We start from the raw sequence: 18982 nt of genomic DNA, 5'->3' as shown, positions 1-18982 counted from the left end.
ATTATACCAATTCAAAAATTGCTGTCTAGTCGCCAAGAAGCCAATCAATAACTGGATGATCCAGCCAATTCATTTCCTTCAAAATCCTACTCTTATATATATATATTAAAATGTATTTACACGAAGCTCTGATCAAAGCTGCGTACTCGTATGCATACCTAGGTGAGGGCTTAGACTAGGTTGAGCTGACAACTTCGTCACCACGGATATTCTTCTCTTAACTCCGGGCATTCTTTACCAGTATTATGCAATGTCCAATAATCATCTGTCAGCGTCCTCATCGCAGGCTGTGCAAATTTTATCCTTTTTTCCCATCTCCTATGTTAATAGCAGCGCTATGCTTCACGCCTTCTCTTTTTGAGGCTCATTCGTTAGTCTCTATTTAGGGTGCAAAATACGGTGTAAATGTATTAGGAGGTATTGGTCATGCTTATTCATTTTAGATTTCATTTGAAACCACCACTTTTTGGCTTGCGACTACGGGTTTGGGGTTCGGTACTCCGAACAAGGCCGAAAATCGACAGCAGCGGAGGCACGATCACGGATTGTATGTCTGCTAATGAAGAACGAAGACTTATCGGACTCCCGGCTATTAGACGAACCCGTTATGTCTGGAATCGGCGTCATGGAGCTATGCTTTGATCGAATCCGCCACGCCTTTGGAAGGCACTTTCACTGGGTCTTGAACATATGGGAGTAACCTGATATACACTTTCATGTGCCTCTCTAAATCTACCAATCATCTATCAGGTATAGTGACCAATTGTAAATGAGGTATACGAAGCAGCCTATAAGTATTTGCCTAGGCTGCAAGCTATTCATCTGTTCGTCTGTTAGCAGCTTTGCCAATCTCTCTGCTGACAGATTCGTTCTGCTATTTTAGATGAGCTCCGCCTTGATGGCTTGAGAATCTATAGCATATTGATTACTACGACGCTATTCCGGAATTAATATCTCCGCGCACGAAATCCAGAATTGTCAGCACCAGAGTGGAACTATCGTTGTCTTAACATAAATCCCTATAAGAGCATTCTAGGAAGCTTCTTGTTGAATCATGGTATGGGATTTATATCAACTATGGGTGGGACTGGGTGATGCTGATTCTACCGGCGATGCTAATTATTCAATGACATCGAAGGAGCAAGACCTGTCGAGATCAACTTACCAAAAAATCATATCAGGTTACTAGACAAATACTCCTATCCTATTTGAAGCATGAGAAATTAAATCTCTATCTCTCTATGATATCGCTCATTGTGGAATACAGCGACTCAAAGAGTTCGGCATCATTGTTGCCCCAGCCGATGCGCAATAATATGCTACTGAGCATCATCATCAATTTGCCAAAAGACCGTTTCTAAATAAGCGTTGAAGTATATTCAAAAATACTCTCAGCTAAAATAATCCCCTCCTTTAATCATCTCTTCGACAAACTTGAAGCTTGCAGATACAGCTTCTTGATTTCCATATCCTTTAGCTAAGTGTGCCGCGATCACCGCTATGATAGGATTAGTTCTTATTATCTGAATTATAGCAGGTGAGTTCCAATTACTTACGAGGGATGGAATAACTTGCTCCAAACAGCTTTTTAGGGTTCTCAAAACGAGACGCCACTATAAGAGGCTCTTCACCGCCGCACAAAACAAAATGCAATGTCGTCATCCCATCGGTCTCCTCAAACATCTCTCTTTTAATAATAACATACTCGGGCCCTAAACTTCGTAGGGTATTTGCCATTGATTGTACGTCCTGAATACTTTTTGGATAGTCAACCGGGATGCCGGCCTCATCCAACAGTGTTTTGACTTCAGGAACTGTTGCAGAAAGGACCTTTACTGATGGAAGTATTTCTTTCCTGAGTGCCATAACTGCTTCTTGTTTTGGGGCAGGGCCTGTTTTGAAGAATGGTTCAGCATCCAGAACTGTCATTAAATGTTCACTTTGCTGTAAAGTTCTGGCCACAATTCTGATTGACTCTGCAGAAAACAAAGCTCCTATAATCACAGATGTCAGGTTTGAAACATTTAGCGGTTTGTATATATGATCATTACTAACCGATCTTGACCACTTTGCAGTCTATCTTGCGAAGAGCATCACCTGTCTCATTTATAAGGTCTTCGAGCGCTGTTGCAGTAATATCTACAGGCTCCTCTCCATTTCGTATAGCTGAGCCAGCAGAAACTGTTATAACGGGCACTCCCTGTGCTTTGATTGCCCTTTCGTCGGCTTTCAGGCCTCTGTTGATATCAGCTCCAATTCCAGAAAAGAAAAGCGTGTGTAGAAACCTACGAGTTCACCAACTCATCTGAGCATCCAAAGACTAACACGCCACCAGGTTGCATTATCTCAATATTATATTTAAAATTGTTATATGTAGTGCCTCGTGTAACAAATTTTCTATGAAAAGTAAAGCAGCCAAAAGGGTGCGCAAGAATGGGATGACATGCTGAGGTATCTACGGGTAAGCCAATTCCTTAGAATGTCTTTGGGTTTTTATGGCCTAAAAGAACGGCACCGTTGGACCGAGTCATTTAGGCGTCCAGGGTGCGGGAATAAGAATCCATGTTGATCCTTTTGCTAGCCTGTCTGCTAGATTGGCCCGCGATGTAACACATACGGCTATTAATATGGTGCATGCGGGTTCTGAAACATGGGACCAGCCTATGAGCCATCGTATTGGATAGCACAAACAGACCTTTTGAATAGTGTGGCCGTTGAGCCAACACACAGTAGCTTTACTTGAATGTCCAGAGCGTTGAGATATGATTAACCTATAAAACTTTAAAATAGACAAGTATAAATTATTGTGCCAAGTAGCATCAGGATGCGTCTTTAGGTGTTTATAGGTATTTATGTCTCAATGAAATGCAATTGCCCTGAAGCTCATTGGAAGCCTAACACTTGATATACACCAGCTATCTAGCTACGGTATTGATAACAAATTGTGTGTCCAGCTTGGAATATACTCAAGGCCATATAAACAGATGGATACACAGTATATTATTCCAGAAAAACTGCCTGATCATCCTTTCCTCACCCTGAGCCTAGCCGTGTGAAATGATGGCATTTGAGTTCTCAATACACTTATTGTGACGCCTATAATTTATTTTTAATATGTCAGTAGATGATTGCACAGTCTTAATGAACAAGTATCCACGTACAGCATCTTCAGGAGTTGCTCCGGGATAGAAACATGACACTCCTGTATCAGTAGTGACGCAGCCTTCCTGTAGCTTAGAGCCCCTGCCATATGCCTCAATATCTGCACTTGTGTAGGTGCAGTAAATGCCCTCCTCCGCTTGCTCACATTGTGACTCAAGAATGGCGCGTTTCGCAGTGACATCATCGCGGAGTTTGATTGCAAATGCCCAGTACTCACGAGCAGCAATATCAGCTTCAGGTGCACGCTTCTCCTTTGCCGAGTCATCACGGAGCTTAATAGCAAAGGCCCAGTACTCGCGGGGAGACATTTTGATGGGCTTCGCCAACAAAGTTAGCCATGTATACTTTTACCAAATTTGCTCTGTTAGACATTACCCCGAGTTCATTGATAGGATGGGGAGCAGCAAGACTGCTTGCAATCAAGAAGGCACTGGCGACGGCGCTGGTGAACAACATGGCGATGGATGGATGCTCACGAGTAGAGGAAGTAGAAGATATGGTAGAAGAGAACGACTGAGATAACTCTTAATGTTAGGTCAAAAGTAGAAGTCAAAGTGAAGGAATGCTACGTCTTTTATCCTTGGTTCAAGATCTCATCATTCAGCCGATGCCCTAGTTCAGAGGTACAGTACGGAGTATACAACAGCTAGACACGACTACCTATCCATTCCCTTCCCTCTTTCAACTTTGCACACCTACTTACACATCGTTTTCCGAATCACGGAGGAGTGCTTCGTAGTTGGGTATCAAGCCCTAATTTTGGAGATAGGCCGCGTTTCCCGTGAACATGCCTGTGTCTAGCTGTTAGTACTGAGAGCGGATTTCCGTGATGACCAACAGACCAAATTTGATGTTCTTACTTGTGTCCAGACTTCTTAGTGGTGACTGTAACCTCCGCTCTGAAGCAAAAGTTCGCTACAAACCCATGCAGAACTCGCTGAGGAGTCACTGTGATCCTCAATCCTTGCGCCGAGTCAGCTGCCGATGAGCCGACAGCCTCCGCACCACCCCGGATTGTGGTCATTCCGATCCATCTAACCGCCTTACCAGTTTATCTTTCGTGTAATTTTGGACCCCAATGCTACATCTCTTGCCGCCCGGAATCGAGATGGAACCAACCATGGGTTACAATGCCGGGGTGGATCTGCGTCAGGCCCCCTGTGGCTCGCCTCACATGTGCGTCGCTCCTAAAGGAAGATGCAAGCCATCAACCGTGCATGAGATAAACTCACAGGATTGTCATTTAATCAGCATAGGGCAGGAAGCGTGGCTGGTTACGGATCCTTGGCTCAGATCTGACTTCTGACGTCGCTTGGCCTCATCGTGATGATTGGAGGCTTGCCGCCGATCTGCTTTTATTCTTATGCCACACCTTGCCACACTGACTAGCAAATCCTTTTGCAACAACAAGTCTTTACCTTTTTATTGGCTGCAGTCATTGAGTCGGCTATAATTGACCGTTTCCATTATTAGGAAGATGCAGGTATTTTGGTAACCCGTATCATTGACCTCTGGCGCTGCTGTTGGTCGCTATCCCTGCAAGCGACTTAGAAGCTGCCTTTTTGGCTTCAAGGTCATGCAGTTGGTAGCAACAATCACCCAGTCTATCCATTCCGCTTGCATTAGGGGGACATCGGCCTGTCTAGCCTAATTCACTATCTCGCCGAGAAGTTGATGCCTCATTACAGGTACCATTCTGCACCTCGGTCAATACAGAGCAACCGTCGAGCTACACCAAATCCTGGAGTTTGTTGGACAGAGCTGCAAGGTACGCGATACTACCATAACTGAACAGCTTAGCAAGCCGAACAGCGCTAATAAGCGCTTATCTATTGGCGCGGGGCTTTGATCCATTTCCCTGTTTAACACTCATCGTCTTTGTTGCATCCGATCCATAACTCTTGGTAAGTTCTGTTGTCCAAACTAACTCAAGTCATCTTGCATGCAAGACACGTTGCTAATGATGCTGGTTGATTTGGTTTCGACGGCAGGTAGTAAGTTGGACACATGGCCACCTGAACTTTTTTTTTGTCTATTCCACCACAAGTGTAGCAACCGCAGCAACTACAGGTATCTATATTTAATGGGTTTGAATGGATTCTGAAGTCGCGGTTAAGCTTCCCACCTGTCTTTGCCTCAGTACATTCCTTCTGATCTTGAGAAGGGATACATGCAGGTATACGCAAACAAGACCACTTGTTCAAATAAATGACGCATGGAACTTTTGCAATTAGAAATCCTTTTTATTTCTGTGAGTTTACTCGCCATCTCTTGATGCCAGGATTGCGCTTGCTGGAGGAGGATCCATGGTGGCAATTGACATTTACATGGATATAGCGGCACAGAAGTTCAAGACGTCCGACTCCTCAAGGAGAAGATTTGATCCATCGCTTGTAAGTCTGGCCAATGACACCAAAAGAATTGATATTGTTGGTGATGTTGGTCATTGGCACGAAGAGCCCCCGGGTTATCCAGCCCTGGTTACTTTCGACAGCTTGCAAGCCGAGGGATCTTTTCACATATGGTCAACAAGGATATGAGTATGACCTGGGCATCCATCGGGGAAAAGACTGTTGGACTGTTGGACTGGTACTGTAAAGACATCACAAGGATCATGATACCCCGTTGCATCTTCAAAAGTTCCATATACTATCTCTAGGTTCCACCGACCTTGACAAAAATAGCAATGTCCTAGGTAAAACAACCCTCATCCATTTAGCGGGGGATTAGATGAGAAGTTTGGGGTTCGCTCATTCGGAGTTTGCTCTGCCTCCTGACGATCGCGCTCCTTGCCTCGTTGTATAGGTATGGTTGGATATGCCTCGTACGTCGTCGCGGGATTTGACTTACGGAGTTCATATTCCAGCCTCGGATGCTTGCCCAACTTATTCTAAGATCCCAGCCGTTCTCCATCAACACCTCCATCATTTCTTTTTGCCTTTATCATTTCCCCCTTCAGTCATTCTTCATTGTGCCTCATATTCTTCTTCAATCACATATTCGCTAAAGAATCCTCCCTAGCTCCTTTTACTTCGGTAGATTCAATCCAACTCCCTTTTACAATGTTAGGGCACAAGGAGTATGACTACTCTTCCGTAGAGGGAGAAGAGGAAGAAGCCTTCCTTAGCAATGGTGTTTCCGAGAGAAATGAGAGACAACCATTGCCATTGACAAGATCAAAGCTCTCCTGGTTGCTATATGCCACCGTAACGGTAACCTCACTTCTTACAGGAATTGTCATCGGCTACAATTCTCGAAGAGGAACAGTTGAGAAAGGTCTCACATTTGCAGATACCTCTCATCTCCAGCTCTGTAAGAACCTCTTGTCCAAATACCACGCTCACAAGGCTAAGATTTTAGACAATGGAATAAATTTTGAGACGCATGAACAACGATTCAATGGTTCGCTGTTCAAACGAAGTGCATACAGTGGCCCTCCAACTCCCGAGATGGATCAAACCTGGGGTCGCTTCACTGAAGCCGGCAGTAGTATGTTGGTCAAAATAACTGAAGGTCCGCTATTCTGCTCTCCAGCATCTTTTCTGACTACTTTTGGATCCAGAAACGATGCCAGACTATCCTCCAGTGCTGAACATTTCGACAGAAGATGCACGAGCATCCACAAGCTATCCACTCAAGACGGCAGTTCATCTCAATGAGACACAGAACATTGGTTATATGGCCAGCTTGGGATTTTTCCATCAAATTCACTGCCTGGTCAGTCTATCTCAGTTTAATGGGACTATAGCAGCAAATGCTGATCCTTTGCCGATATAGAACATGCTTCGGAAGTTCATTTATCTCGATTATTACAAAGAGACCCAGCCCGATTGGTACACACAGCCGTATCTACAAGGCCATGCAGGTTAGATGGCATTTTGAACGTCAAATTCCAATTTCAATTAACCTGAATGACTCGTTTAGACCATTGCGTCGATATGCTGCGCGAATCCATCATGTGTCACGGCGATACTACTCTTATCGTGTACCACTGGATCAATGGTTATGCTGATCCGGTACCCGATTTCAGCACTATGGTAAGACTTTAGCCATGGTCAAGGCATAGCTTGCTGGCTTCTAAAGGCGCATAACTAACTTTGTCTGACAGCATACTTGCCGGGATCCGGAGGCTATCCTGGATTGGATGCAAACGAACCAGATCATACTCAAGGAAGCAGTTTATAAACATGGAGAAATGGATCTGCCAGAAATATTTTGAAGGAAAGTAGTAGAGTTAGACCAAGCTCGAAGATAGATCCAAAAGATAAGAAATCTGAAGAAGGAACATCAAAGTGTCGGATCTGCATAACTAAAATTGCTTTTGCCGAATTTATTGTGTTTCTGAGAATACTCTGTAGGGCAATAACTTTCTGTTCGGTGTACAGAGCGTTACTTGTAAAGTCGATAGATGGTTAAACCGATGATGTCCAAAACTCCGCATCTTGTCATAGGGACATTCTCGGCGTCGCCCAAAAGCAGACGTTGATCCTCCGTGCTAAAGAGGCTATTCTTAATACAGGAGAAACTGTGATATAAATCTGGGCCAGTTACATCGTCTAGAATCACAAGCCGATTTTGGCGTATGCCGTACCACCCGTATGCATGTTGGTGACGCACACTCGGCTGCACAATGCGTCCCGTTTACTCTCCGCCTTCCTTCGCCCCAAAGGATGAGCCAAAGAGATTCTAATGGGACTTTGTTCAACAATGGGCAGGGATATTAGCGCTTCTCAATATGGGCCTAAAATGCATGAATAGTGTAAGGCGCCTAAACACTTTCCCAGCCATCCTACACACGAAGGCATATTCCTTGGCTCGCCGGTTTTCGTTTCAAGAGCCAAAGCAGAACTTCAATGATCAAATCTCAAACCATAACCCAAATTTCTGGCAATATGCATTGGCCGCGTTGGTTTCAATTGACTACCGATGACTCAGTTCCTAAATACCAACACATTGCATCGTCTGAGTTCGCTTTCGATAATGCATCTACTCAATGGAAGCAGCGATTCTACATGTTAGGCAGCATCTATATTGTCACCTGTTTTATTTTTATCGCCGGCTTTCTATTCAAACCACCTAGCATCGCTGAAAGTTACGGAACACTAAGAACTGATGCTATCTTTGGTATCAGTGAGTCGAGTGTCTTCAAGATAGTTAGCTGATGACTGATTCAAGACATAGTTCCAAGAGAGCAAGTTCTATTCACACCAAATCAGACATATCGTGATATATTTAAGCATTCTTCAGTATCGGAGCCAGAAAATCTGACGCTCTGGGATGCATTACAGCCGCGTATGTTGTCGCTTGTTTAATGCTATATCCCCTCCTCATATCAAAATCTTCTTGCTTGTCTTTAGCAAACACTAATTAAATGTCATACCCGACGTAGGAGGCGGAGGATTTATTATCATTCCAGATCCCAAAAGATATGGCCTCTCCGGCGGGCTTCCATTGGAAGACGAGGACGACGGAGTTGTGCGAGAAGGATACGGCATATCAATGTTTCACCAAATCCACTGTCTAGTAAGTCGCGAGCTCGTAGGTTCACGGGTGAATGACCACAAATCTAATCACAGCGACAAAAAGGTAGCAATCAGGACCGCCTTTCGGACAAAGAACTTTGACGAGAATCATCTCAATCACTGTTTCGAATACCTCCGCCAATCAATAATGTGCACGGGAGATACAACTCTGGAGAAGGTCGTTGTCGACGAAAATGGAGTATTCAAGCCGGATATTGATGGTTGGGGCACTGCACATGAATGCAAAAGCTGGAATATGCTTTATGAGTTCGCTGAGAGCAGACGGGTGAAGATAATAGGTGACTTATAGGGACTTTGCCATATATCCGGACTCTCTGCGGGAGCATTGAGGAATGCCTAATTTGTGTTAATTTGAGATCTTTTGGGCAATTTTCTTTTAATACCATAACTCGTTTGCTGTTGTAATATTCGTTTCTACGGCTCGTCCAAGGTTCTAACATCACGGTGCAGATGGGTTCGAACGCTACTAATAGAGAACCTTTAGTGCTACCCACCGTTAAGTTATAGATAAAAGCGGCATCTTTCGGCAGTTGGTAATATGTGCTAAAACAAGTGTCGGTTCTAAATCATCGGCATTTATTTATGGTGGAGCGCTACGACGACGATGACAGAAACATACATGTAGTTAAAGAAACCACATGTTAATCGCCGCATCGCAAGCAGCTCCAGTTTTGAGGGATGACTGGCTCTGTTAGTAAAGCGAATTTGCTAGCTATTGGTTAATTCGTGGTCATCGTTCCCCGTTGAAAATTGCGCGTTCTTACACAAATAGCGGTGTGCCAATGGGTAGTTCACATTGAAGATTAACGAGATGCCTCGCCATTCCTAAACGGCAAACGATACCATAATAAGGAAAGCAATATTCTTTAATTTTCTTTATTCTATATTATCTTTCAGTCTCTCCAATTTCTCTTCTTCTTTTACGGAGTACTAGGCAGTGAAATGGATGTGGTCGGGATTGATTCATCACGATCGAGGGCACCGTTCTCCGTACGATCACTTCTCTGCTCAAGGCAACCTTTTCGGCATCTCATCTGTTGTACTTTATTTAGGCTTGCCCGGTCATTTCATGGCGGAAAGCAACAGGCTGACATGATACATGACAATTTCAGTGTTGAGTTCTCGCCTGTACACTACATATGTGGCCTGTGACCATCATGAGATAATTGAAGGAAGAAAGCCCCAACACTATAAAGATCCTGGTTTATATATATTGTAAATTCCGCAGTAATTACCCATAACGACATCATATGATCTTCGTTAGCCCGCTTTAATGGAGCCGCATCCGTTTTCTTGAGCTAATGCATAATGCATGCTTGGGGCTGCCTCGCTTAGGATACGATGCCCAAATCAACACCCTTGTGAATTCCCAAGTTGAACAACATTCAATTTAACGGCAAAATCTCATCGACATGTAAATGAACCGTATTGTAAGCGATAGTTATATGGCATCTATATGAGGACTGTGATAGGCTGTGCACACTGTAGTACAGCTGACCTTTACATGGATAGTCGAAAGAGACAGTCAAGTTTCCCATCTTGGCGTTGCTGGGGTACGAGTTAAAGGCTATCGTCAGCTATCGCCGGGAGACCTACTATACGCATGAGCGAAGGATGATGCTGAAGATCCTATTGGTCTGGTGACCTATGTAGGATGAGCTGCAGCTCTCTGTTTTTTCACATCAATTACGAGCGTGAGTAGGCAATACATATATATAAACACTACTCCACATAACTACAAGTTGGGAGTTTTGACTGCCCCTATCATAGTATGTGCCAACCATGTATTATGCGGCAGCCTTCTTTTTCGCTACACGGTTTCTCAGCCCAGTCATCGGGGCACAAAATGCCGCCACAACCAGCTTCACTTGCCAACCGGGCCAGCCTTGCTGGCCTACGATCGCACAGTGGCAGGTCTTCAACCAAACTATAGCAGGGCGTCTGAAGATTACAACCATGCTTGCCAGCCCCTGCTTCCCAAGCTCCCCCAACTTCAACGAGACCGAGTGCGCCGATATTCGGCAAAATTATACCAGTGCTCAATTTCGAGGGGCCGTATATGGCGCCATGGACATAACTCAATGGGAAGCCTGTGGTTCGACGAATTGTTATCCTGGTTTTCTTCAGCCTCAGAGGCCGACGTGTGCGCTGGGAAGACTGTCTGCACTTTATGTCGATGCCGAAGAGCCTGCCGATATCATAGCCACTCTCGAATTCGTGAGACAGCATGGGATCCGTCTCGTGGTGAAAAACACTGGCCACGATGTTCTAGGACGCAGTGCTGCTGCCAACACTTTAGCTCTTCGTGTCTATAATCTCAAAAACATGTCGTTTCATGCTTCCTTTACAGCCCGCAACTGCTCTACCTCCAACAGACAAAACGTGGGTGTAATCGGAGCTGGTGTCAGTGCAGAAGATGCCGTTGCATTCTTTAGCAAGCAAGGCATGATGGTCACAGTTGGCGGATGTCCTTCTGTTGGCATTGCTGGAGGGTTTGGCCAAGGCGGCGGCCATGGCCCTCTTGCTCCGAGTGTCGGGCTCATGGCTGATCAAGCAATCGAGTTTGATGTCGTTACCATGGACGGAGTATTCCGTACAATCAACAAATGCAACGACCCTGATCTATTTTGGGCAATGCGTGGCGGTGGAGGGCAATCGTACGCGATTCTTATCAACTACAAGTTTCAGCTACACCCTCAAGTGGCATGGGCAAACTGGCGATTGGAGGCCACTCTCACTCCTCCCACAGATAACATTACCCAGCATACGCTTCTGCGCGATATCCTTACAACTTTAGCCGATCAACAGATTACATGGTCTGAGAATCGTATCGCTGGCTATAATGGTATTTCTCCAACGTCGCTCTCGATGATGGAAATGCTACCAGGTGGTGAGACGCCGTTGCAAACACTGCAATCGGTAACTGCGTCTTTTCGCAGCCTCATCACCAACATGCCCGGTGTGAATATTACGTTGGATTCATATGCGCTGTATCCTGATCAGAACGCCTTCTATATCGGCAATACAGAATACTGGAACTACCTTTCAGCCGTTGGGGTTTCACTCGTAACCACCAGTCGTCTCATCACTAAAGACAACTTCGAGTTTCCGACAAAAGTGAACTCATTGGTTACCAGCATTCTAAAGGCCATGCAAAAGGTGATTGACCAGCTTGGAGCGGAACTGGCACCACAGGTACAGTTTCAATTCCTAACAGCCGTACCCAGCAATACTCCAGATTCAGACCAGGAGACAAGTGTAAACCCTGCCTGGCGAGACGCGCTATGGCATTTTGTTTCTTCAGCTGCATGGTCTCCAGATACACCGGATGCAACTGCCATGCAAATCACCGCAGCAGCCCGAGCGGCCTTGGACATTATCAAGGAGCCTCTTGCTGTTCAGGCTGCGTACCTGAATGAGGCTGATCCTGAGGAGCCGGATTGGCAACATGTTTTCTTCGGGAAGCACTATGCCAAGTTGCTTCAAATAAAGCGAAAGTGGGATCCAGACACTTTACTTAACTGCAAAAAGTGTGTAGGCTATCTTGGACCTCGGGATCCGATGTATTCTTGCGATGGAGATGCTCCGAATCCCTCGGTCCCATACCCATTTACATGAGACCTAATTTCTTGTTGTACGAGAAGAGTTTGAAGCTTTTTGCAATGTCAATTATGTAAATCTTAAGTATTGGGTTATAAATAGCTTAAGATGGTGTGAAAATACAATAATAGGATGATGATTAATATGTCTATCCAATATGCGCCGTCGATTGAGACTTCAACGCTCTCTCCATGTCCCTAGTCACCTGTACATGTATGATGTCTAAAGTACATGTATGGGCGCCATTTCTCACCCACGGAGACGGACGCAAAGAGAGCGACCGGTAATAAAAGAGAAAAGCCCCATCCATATCTCCTACTTACAGACAGCGTTTACACACAAAGAGATTGTGATGGAAAAAATATAAAAAAGAAAGACTGACGGGTGTGGGATTCGAACCCACGCCTCTTGCGAGATGCGAAATCCTTTTGAAGGATCAAGATATTATCTTGAGTCGCACGTGTTAGACCACTCCACCAACCCGCCTTAGCGTCTTTGTTGGAACTCCGACATCAAAATGAGCCCTATACGTGACGCATCTTCAAACCACACTATTCCTTAGCACGAACTATTTTTACCCAACTCCTGAAGACTCCACCATCATTAATGTCGAGAGAAGTCTGAATCCAGTATCGTGGACATTCCGATTATATGTCAAATATGGACGCTTCCTTCGCTTTCCGAGGATCAGATGTTTTCGGCAAGGCAACAGATAGCATACACGTGTAATTTTGCACATTACATTAGACATTCTGAAAGAAGCCGAGCATATCATAAAATTACCTGGATGACGAAACTACTATTGCGATGTAACAGCCTGCATCTGATAAGTCTGGTGACTAATTAACAACTTAATCCATTTTCGTTCATGATATAGACAACCATCCCGCACAGCCAGCCCATGAACCTCGAATCACTGGCCAAGACCTCACTAGCCTAACAACAACGCAATACGCAACGGAGAAATGTATTACACGCAGCGTGCATAGGACTTTAAAAGAGTGCCGAGCATAGCATGCTAGTGTTGTGGCGATGAACGCCTGGATATTGTTTCTTTCATTGATCTATCATCATCTAATCGAAGTACCCAAACTTTTGCATCCTCTTCTGCAAACGCCGTCATGGAGTATACAACCTCTTTCGTCTCAAGCTTATACCTTTATATCTAGATGGTAAGATCTAATGATTGAGTCTGTGTCGTCAATAGCCAGGGGGCGAATATCCGCCATTTGCTTGATCTTGGCAGTCCTGCGCGCATAGTGTCAATATCAGCCATGTAGTGAAACACCGCAGAGAAGAGGGGAGATGCGTACACTTCCTTGACTTGATCATCAGAAAACTCCGATCCCAGGCCAAGCTGTTCGATACGGGCCTTGACAGCATTCCAGCCTGTAATTCTTGAGTTAATGGAGACATAGCGTGTCACTAAAAGTAGCTGTTAGCATAGAGGACTCGATAGAAAGGGTGGTGGGCGTGGACGCACTTCCGAAGTCATGCGGATTGATGATCTCGTAGGTTGATGGGTTAGCAAGAATAGCTGTAACACAGTTAGCGCTGGAATAGGGGTGACTGCAACTTCTTCATCGTACCCTTAGCATGGATGCCAGCCTTGTGTGTGCTGAGTGCGAGTTAGTTAGAACAGAGTCAGTTAACCGTCATTGATCAATGAATAGCTTACAATGCCTATCTCAAGGTTAGCGGGAACAAGAAAAGTATGCTTGGACACAGTGGTTAACTTACGCAGAAGCCCGTCACGGGATTGTTGAACTAGGAAAGAGATTAGCTCAACACATCAGAGTTCAGAATGCTCTCCTCGTCCTTACTGGGATGTTGACCTGGACAGCATCGGCAACCAGGATTTCTAAGCCCTTCAATGCCTTGAGGTTATACTTGGACTTGACATAGTCCGGTGCTGTTACAACCATCCGGGCCATCAAAGCACCACTTCTCTTGGGGTCAGCGGTTTTGCTGTTCCTCAAGACGGACGGTTGTCCTACTTACAGCGGAGTGATGCCATTGCGTTCGCCGATTCCTAATACTGAGGTATCGACATGTGTGGCTCCGGCTTCGAGCGCGGAGTGTGCATTTGCAACAGCGCAGCCAGTATCGTCGTGGAAATGGGTCTCTAGGGTCAGCGTTAGCTGAGGATTTCATAAGTTGGGAGCTAGATGATGGCCAAGGTTACCTATGTCGCAGCCCACAACGCCTATACATATGAATTAGTTACAGGAATCTGCAGGTGATATCAGAAGACGCGGGAACTCACCTCTCAGTGTCCTGATCAAGTCGTAGACCATCCTTGGCGTGGCTCCGCCAACGGTATCAGCGACACCCCTGGGATCCGTTAGCTAACCGAACGTATGCGACATGGTGGAAAAAGAGGTGCGTACACTCGGTCGACACCAGCCTTGTCACACGCTTGGTAGAGGTGTAGGATATCGACGAGGTTGCTCCTGAAGGAGTCTTCGCTTGAAAAGCGGACTTCGACACCCTTGCTGAACTTGAAGTTAGCTCTCATTACGGCGGCATGGGTTAACCTGTCGGTAGCTAGCGAACCTCTTGACATAGGCAATGACCTCCATGGCAATGTCCTTAATCATTTCCATGCTCTTACCATGGGAATATTCCCGGAGGAAGCTTGATGTTCCAATAACCTAACATGGCATAAGCAGTTGAGCAATCGAAAGAGGATCAGAGGAGGCTACCAGATCGACGCCATCCACGCCGCACTCGACTGCCTTCTTCGCATCTTCCATATTACAGCGGACGTGGGTAAGGATCTTGGCCTAGAGATGCATAGTGCTTAGTTATATGTCCCACTTCTTGAAAGCGACGACTGTCCCGCTATCAAACTAAAGCTATTGAGAACGAACCTTGAGACCAAGCTGACAGATGGCCTTGCAGTCATCAAAAGAAGCTTGACTAGCTACAGGGCTGGTTAGCTCGATGTAGTCTACACCGAAGTTATCGCTTTACCAACTGTGTTAGTATGTGATTCATCGTATATTGTGATTGTGATGCTGTTTACTGACAGTGCTTTGGCGATCTTGATCTTGGTTTCGAGGTCGAAGAAGGCGTTCGCAAACTAGTAGCAGATGTGAATATCGTAGAAAAGAAAAAGAAGTCGGGTCGACGTAGAGTTGAGTTCGATTCGTACCTGCTCTCCTTCTCTCAAAGTGCTCTCTAAGATACAGTGTCGGTCAGTCAGTTGCTGTGATGCACACGAGGAGGGGCACTCGAAGGGGGGGAAATTGCCGTACCAATGATCTTGAATCTGCCAACATTTGAGATGTAGTCCTGAACCATCTGGTAGGGAGAAGACGCCGGCGTGCCCCGGGCAGGATAGACGCCGTTGCTTGTCTGTGCCGAGGCAGCAGCATTGTCCGTCGTCGAATTCGAGTTCGCGGCGGGCGCTGTGTCTCCGTTGCAGGTACCGCACATGATGTCGACTGTGCTGGCAAACGCACACGGGTTTAAGTCGGTGGTGTTATTGTTGGAAAGGGTGTCTTCGGTCCGCGTCTAAAGATGTAGCTTGGGCAAGATAAGTAATTGGAAGTGATACTGGAGATATAAAAAGCTAAACGTCCGTGACATGAGTCAAAAGCGAAGCCGCTGTCGGCGGAGGTATTTGCGTTTGTTTCTACCTACGTAGTTGGTGGGGGCACACAACAATTCTACAGATTGAGTTCAATTGGCCAATCTCGATCTAATTCGATGCTCCCCAGACGGCCCACAGAAATCTAGGCACTTGAGACAGTAGTTTGGACGAAACTTAGCTCTACGTCACAGTGCGCTCGCGTGTCCAGTCTGGTGTAAGTTAGCTCCTCTCTCGCGAAGAATAGGACCAAAGACTCCCCAACGATATCAATAACTGCAAGTCGCATTTTATATACGCCGTTTACCTCGAAAATATCATATAGTGATATTTAGCATGCAATCATCATATCCCAATCACCATCATCATCACTTTCATGCTTTATTACGTGAGTAACAATGTATCCATCCATGAAACCATCAATATAACACGGTCCAACCACCTTGAGCTGTGTCATCCTCGTATCTGACCCAGGAACCAGCCGCGCTACACACGGAAAACGACACCCCTTGAAGAAAACGATTTGATCACCTTTTTTCGAATTATACGGGACAAGCCCAATATATCCTTTCGATGAAACTACAAATCTCTTGAGAGAGGTGGTGATTTTTAGAGAGTCTGTCAACGTCGGGGATGGTGCTGCAGATCTCATGCCTCGTTGCGCCTGCCATCCCATGAGAGTTTGCCAAACCGAAAACCAAGTCTTCATTTGTTCCACTGATGATTGTATAAGATCCTCTGGGGGAACATCCCTGGTAAATCTCCCAGAAATTGGGTCACGCCACGGCATCAGAGATTGTATCATTTCTTTAGTCAACGGGCCCATGCGTCGGAAAACCTGGTCCCCGGTCCATATGCTCAAATCGGTGCAGACAGTCCTGCAAAAGTCCACCCATCTAGTGTTTGGGGAATGAACATGAACAATTTGCATCCAGTGGAAGATTGTTTGCCACATCTCCTCATCAGTAGGCCTTTCTGAGACCATATCACCAAGAACTGCGACATCGTCTAGGACGATGCCTTCTACCTCGAGTAGTGTGTTGTTGTTTTCTGGAAATTTGACCGAGGCTTTTGTTCCCAAAGTAGCATCATACATCAACAAGGCGTTTATCTGAGTTTCGTCTTCATTAAACTCATTCCTGATAGACCAATCTGGCACCCATGAAGGGAAGTTGTCGTTCCGCAACCGACCAGCCGCAGACAAGATGTCAAGTGAGCCAGATTCTTGAATAAGCATCCTTGCTGTAGTGATGTAAACGTCTTCTAGTCCCTTAGCATAGTCGGGATAAATGAAAGAGGGGTTGTTCTCAAGTTTTATAAGAGACAGAAGAGCATAGACTTTGTCCCGAGCATCGGTGGCATCTCGCCTATTATGCATGCAGAGATATCTGTAGAGGAGGTATGAATCAAGATTCCCGGCAATCTCAACTGCTACTGATCCCTCAAAATCCTTTTTAGGAAACAGTGATGTCAAAACAAGCTGATCAGTTTTGATTCCATGGCGGAGCTTTGCATATATTTGCCGTGTCTTCTCGATGTTGTCAACGTGAGCAAGCAGAAGCTTCACAGCAGAGGCATATCTTGGTGGAGCATCGTTGGCTAGATATGAGCCGCAGCAGTCGGTTATATGAGCACGCATGCTGAGGGTTGCCTCCTTTATCATGGCCCATGGTACTGTGGTCGTTCGATAGATGAATATGGGTGAAGAGCCAACCACGCTCTCTTGTAGGGTCCATACGCGATCCCACCATGACTCCCGAGTGAATTCATCAAACGCTTGAATCAGCGTCTGCCAGGCATATTGCGACTCTTCTGATCCTTCAAATATCCCTCCCCATTGCGGTACAGTGCTCAGATGCTCATCGATTCTATAGTTGACAGCCCTTTCTAGGAAAGAAAAAAGAATTGAACTCTTCTCATCACTATCAAGCGATCTTGCAGAGTTGCTTTCGTCCCATGCAGGGGGCGAGACTGCTTCAAAATACTTCTGGCCATAGACGCTGAAGCGAAATTTGTGCAATTCTCTCACTCTTGCGAAATAATCGTCGACGGCGAAATCAATGCCAGCTCCAAGAACGACAAACACGGTGGCGGCAGACGAGTAGATACGATCCATGATTGATACTGAAGAAGAGCGTTCCGCTACATCTGTCTGATTAATGCAGACAGCATCGGCCCAAAGCGGCATGCTCCATCCAGCTCGGCGATAGTAGCGAAGAGCTGTCTCTAGGCTACGTCCGATACGTTGCTCATGGCCGTTGATGTACAAGGTACCATCTTGAAAAGTTCCTCCCCAGACGTATGAGAGAGCAACATACTCTGGGGTATCGTTGAGAGAGACAACACTGATCTTGCAGTGGATGTCAGCCGTCCATTCATCGGGGAGAATGGTGAGGAGACGGATATCTCCATCTCTGAGAGGTAGTCTTGGATAGAGCGCCTGCAGTTCCATTTTCTAGTGCTCAAGTATTTTATGGATAGAGAAATGTGGTTGTTTGCTAGCAGCATTGGGGTAAGTCCCCATTCAAAGCACGGCGACGGCCACGATACACAGATGTATACCTGTATGTATGTAGTGAGCACTTGCTTAAAAAGGCCATAAGGCCAGCATATTACTAGGGTCTATACGCAAGTTCTGCCCTACAATACTAATCAGGAGTCTCAGTCCGTTGAGTATCTTGGTGTATTTCCCATTTTCCGATAACTTGAACATCTCGATATCGATATCGAAGCTGGTGTCCTACAAGTACCTCAACTCTACTTCGTAAGATGGTCAAAGAGGGTCTCAAGCGCTGTGTCACTCAAGTCTACTCACACCAGCTGATATATTCCAGCACCAATACTATTGATATCACAGGTACACCATGAACGAATCAAGCCAGAGCCCCCCGATGAAGAAAGCAAACAAATCATGAGATCCTAACACAAACTTGTATAAAGCCAAGACCCTATGCCGCATGTAGATAGTTTCCGCGTCCATAGCGTGGGCGGCCTACAACCCGGTTGCAAGCACTTTGGGTCTTGTCCCACCAATCAGCCTCAAAACGGGAGCACATCAACGCCACCATCAGAGACAAAGTCA

The 18982-nt window shown here is 45.7% G+C and overlaps 7 protein-coding genes and 1 non-coding gene across 8 annotated transcripts; 3 read left to right on the top strand and 5 right to left on the bottom strand.

Moving 5' to 3' along the window:
* Positions 1 to 992: 992 nt before the first annotated feature.
* V8C40DRAFT_235959 (pyridoxamine kinase) lies at positions 993 to 2514 on the bottom strand. Its single transcript, XM_083213951.1, has 4 exons — positions 2290 to 2514; positions 2056 to 2237; positions 1557 to 1994; positions 993 to 1498 (listed from the first exon to the last, which is right to left on the bottom strand). Exons 1-4 carry the CDS (start codon positions 2340 to 2342, stop codon positions 1392 to 1394), a joined length of 780 nt encoding a protein of 259 aa, XP_083077138.1. The 5' UTR covers positions 2343 to 2514; the 3' UTR covers positions 993 to 1391.
* A 266-nt stretch (positions 2515 to 2780) lies between these two features.
* Positions 2781 to 3691, bottom strand: V8C40DRAFT_235958 (uncharacterized protein). Its single transcript, XM_083213950.1, has 3 exons — positions 3538 to 3691; positions 3162 to 3479; positions 2781 to 3096 (listed from the first exon to the last, which is right to left on the bottom strand). Exons 1-3 carry the CDS (start codon positions 3616 to 3618, stop codon positions 3085 to 3087), a joined length of 411 nt encoding a protein of 136 aa, XP_083077137.1. The 5' UTR covers positions 3619 to 3691; the 3' UTR covers positions 2781 to 3084.
* A 1808-nt stretch (positions 3692 to 5499) lies between these two features.
* V8C40DRAFT_235946 (oxidase ustYa family protein) lies at positions 5500 to 7706 on the top strand. Its single transcript, XM_083213949.1, has 6 exons — positions 5500 to 6474; positions 6523 to 6675; positions 6767 to 6879; positions 6940 to 7027; positions 7087 to 7199; positions 7271 to 7706. The coding sequence occupies exons 1-6, from the start codon at positions 6225 to 6227 to the stop codon at positions 7379 to 7381; spliced, it is 828 nt and encodes a 275-aa protein (XP_083077136.1). The 5' UTR covers positions 5500 to 6224; the 3' UTR covers positions 7382 to 7706.
* Positions 7707 to 7962: 256 nt separating this feature from the next.
* Positions 7963 to 9196, top strand: V8C40DRAFT_235944 (uncharacterized protein). The gene is made up of 4 exons (XM_083213948.1): positions 7963 to 8292; positions 8344 to 8454; positions 8552 to 8685; positions 8749 to 9196. The coding sequence occupies exons 1-4, from the start codon at positions 8016 to 8018 to the stop codon at positions 8992 to 8994; spliced, it is 768 nt and encodes a 255-aa protein (XP_083077135.1). The 5' UTR covers positions 7963 to 8015; the 3' UTR covers positions 8995 to 9196.
* A 1173-nt stretch (positions 9197 to 10369) lies between these two features.
* Positions 10370 to 12397, top strand: V8C40DRAFT_284412 (uncharacterized protein). Its single transcript, XM_083222149.1, has one exon. The coding sequence runs from the start codon at positions 10488 to 10490 to the stop codon at positions 12321 to 12323; it is 1836 nt and encodes a 611-aa protein (XP_083077134.1). The 5' UTR covers positions 10370 to 10487; the 3' UTR covers positions 12324 to 12397.
* Positions 12398 to 12683: 286 nt separating this feature from the next.
* Positions 12684 to 12791, bottom strand: V8C40DRAFT_t49. The gene has a single exon. It is a non-coding gene; the product is annotated as a tRNA-Leu (tRNA).
* Positions 12792 to 13310: 519 nt separating this feature from the next.
* On the bottom strand, positions 13311 to 15971 carry V8C40DRAFT_235938 (homocitrate synthase). Its single transcript, XM_083213947.1, has 17 exons — positions 15566 to 15971; positions 15463 to 15488; positions 15338 to 15390; positions 15179 to 15275; positions 15011 to 15091; positions 14862 to 14959; positions 14696 to 14800; positions 14572 to 14639; positions 14491 to 14511; positions 14307 to 14430; positions 14129 to 14249; positions 14046 to 14072; positions 13984 to 13988; positions 13895 to 13923; positions 13789 to 13842; positions 13619 to 13730; positions 13311 to 13553 (listed from the first exon to the last, which is right to left on the bottom strand). The coding sequence occupies exons 1-17, from the start codon at positions 15744 to 15746 to the stop codon at positions 13457 to 13459; spliced, it is 1299 nt and encodes a 432-aa protein (XP_083077133.1). The 5' UTR covers positions 15747 to 15971; the 3' UTR covers positions 13311 to 13456.
* A 205-nt stretch (positions 15972 to 16176) lies between these two features.
* On the bottom strand, positions 16177 to 18784 carry V8C40DRAFT_235935 (HET domain-containing protein). The gene is made up of 2 exons (XM_083213946.1): positions 18716 to 18784; positions 16177 to 18657 (listed from the first exon to the last, which is right to left on the bottom strand). Exon 2 carries the CDS (start codon positions 18350 to 18352, stop codon positions 16232 to 16234), a length of 2121 nt encoding a protein of 706 aa, XP_083077132.1. The 5' UTR covers positions 18353 to 18657; positions 18716 to 18784; the 3' UTR covers positions 16177 to 16231.
* Positions 18785 to 18982: the final 198 nt, after the last annotated feature.

Source organism: Trichoderma camerunense (assembly GCF_050948025.1).
Source record: "Trichoderma camerunense strain CBS 138272 chromosome Unknown V8C40scaffold_3, whole genome shotgun sequence".
NCBI lineage: Eukaryota > Fungi > Ascomycota > Sordariomycetes > Hypocreales > Hypocreaceae > Trichoderma > Trichoderma camerunense.
Note: the sequence above shows the minus strand (reverse complement) of the source record. Positions and strands in the feature narration are given on the sequence as shown.

What these genes read in the sequence shown, in the direction of transcription:
- V8C40DRAFT_235959 (XM_083213951.1), bottom strand. Translation starts at nt 2,342, where the DNA reads ATGCAACCTGGTGGCGTGTTAGTCTTTGGATGCTCAGATGAGTTGGTG. An exon ending in TCAGATGAGTTGGTGAACTC is followed by an intron (nt 2,238 to 2,289) that starts GTAGGTTTCTAC and finishes TGATATCAACAG; the next exon opens with AGGCCTGAAAGCCGACGAAA. An exon ending in CTGCAAAGTGGTCAAGATCG is followed by an intron (nt 1,995 to 2,055) that starts GTTAGTAATGAT and finishes CTGTGATTATAG; the next exon opens with GAGCTTTGTTTTCTGCAGAG.
- V8C40DRAFT_235958 (XM_083213950.1), bottom strand. Translation starts at nt 3,618, where the DNA reads ATGTTGTTCACCAGCGCCGTCGCCAGTGCCTTCTTGATTGCAAGCAGT. An exon ending in ATCCTATCAATGAACTCGGG is followed by an intron (nt 3,480 to 3,537) that starts GTAATGTCTAAC and finishes TTGTTGGCGAAG; the next exon opens with CCCATCAAAATGTCTCCCCG.
- V8C40DRAFT_235946 (XM_083213949.1), top strand. Translation starts at nt 6,225, where the DNA reads ATGTTAGGGCACAAGGAGTATGACTACTCTTCCGTAGAGGGAGAAGAG. An exon ending in TCCATCAAATTCACTGCCTG is followed by an intron (nt 6,880 to 6,939) that starts GTCAGTCTATCT and finishes TTGCCGATATAG; the next exon opens with AACATGCTTCGGAAGTTCAT. An exon ending in TACCCGATTTCAGCACTATG is followed by an intron (nt 7,200 to 7,270) that starts GTAAGACTTTAG and finishes TTTGTCTGACAG; the next exon opens with CATACTTGCCGGGATCCGGA.
- V8C40DRAFT_235944 (XM_083213948.1), top strand. Translation starts at nt 8,016, where the DNA reads ATGATCAAATCTCAAACCATAACCCAAATTTCTGGCAATATGCATTGG. An exon ending in TGATGCTATCTTTGGTATCA is followed by an intron (nt 8,293 to 8,343) that starts GTGAGTCGAGTG and finishes TTCAAGACATAG; the next exon opens with TTCCAAGAGAGCAAGTTCTA. An exon ending in CTGGGATGCATTACAGCCGC is followed by an intron (nt 8,455 to 8,551) that starts GTATGTTGTCGC and finishes TACCCGACGTAG; the next exon opens with GAGGCGGAGGATTTATTATC.
- V8C40DRAFT_284412 (XM_083222149.1), top strand. Translation starts at nt 10,488, where the DNA reads ATGTATTATGCGGCAGCCTTCTTTTTCGCTACACGGTTTCTCAGCCCA.
- V8C40DRAFT_235938 (XM_083213947.1), bottom strand. Translation starts at nt 15,746, where the DNA reads ATGTGCGGTACCTGCAACGGAGACACAGCGCCCGCCGCGAACTCGAAT. An exon ending in TGGCAGATTCAAGATCATTG is followed by an intron (nt 15,489 to 15,565) that starts GTACGGCAATTT and finishes ACTGTATCTTAG; the next exon opens with AGAGCACTTTGAGAGAAGGA. An exon ending in CAATCCGCATGACTTCGGAA is followed by an intron (nt 13,731 to 13,788) that starts GTGCGTCCACGC and finishes AGCTACTTTTAG; the next exon opens with TGACACGCTATGTCTCCATT.
- V8C40DRAFT_235935 (XM_083213946.1), bottom strand. Translation starts at nt 18,352, where the DNA reads ATGGAACTGCAGGCGCTCTATCCAAGACTACCTCTCAGAGATGGAGAT.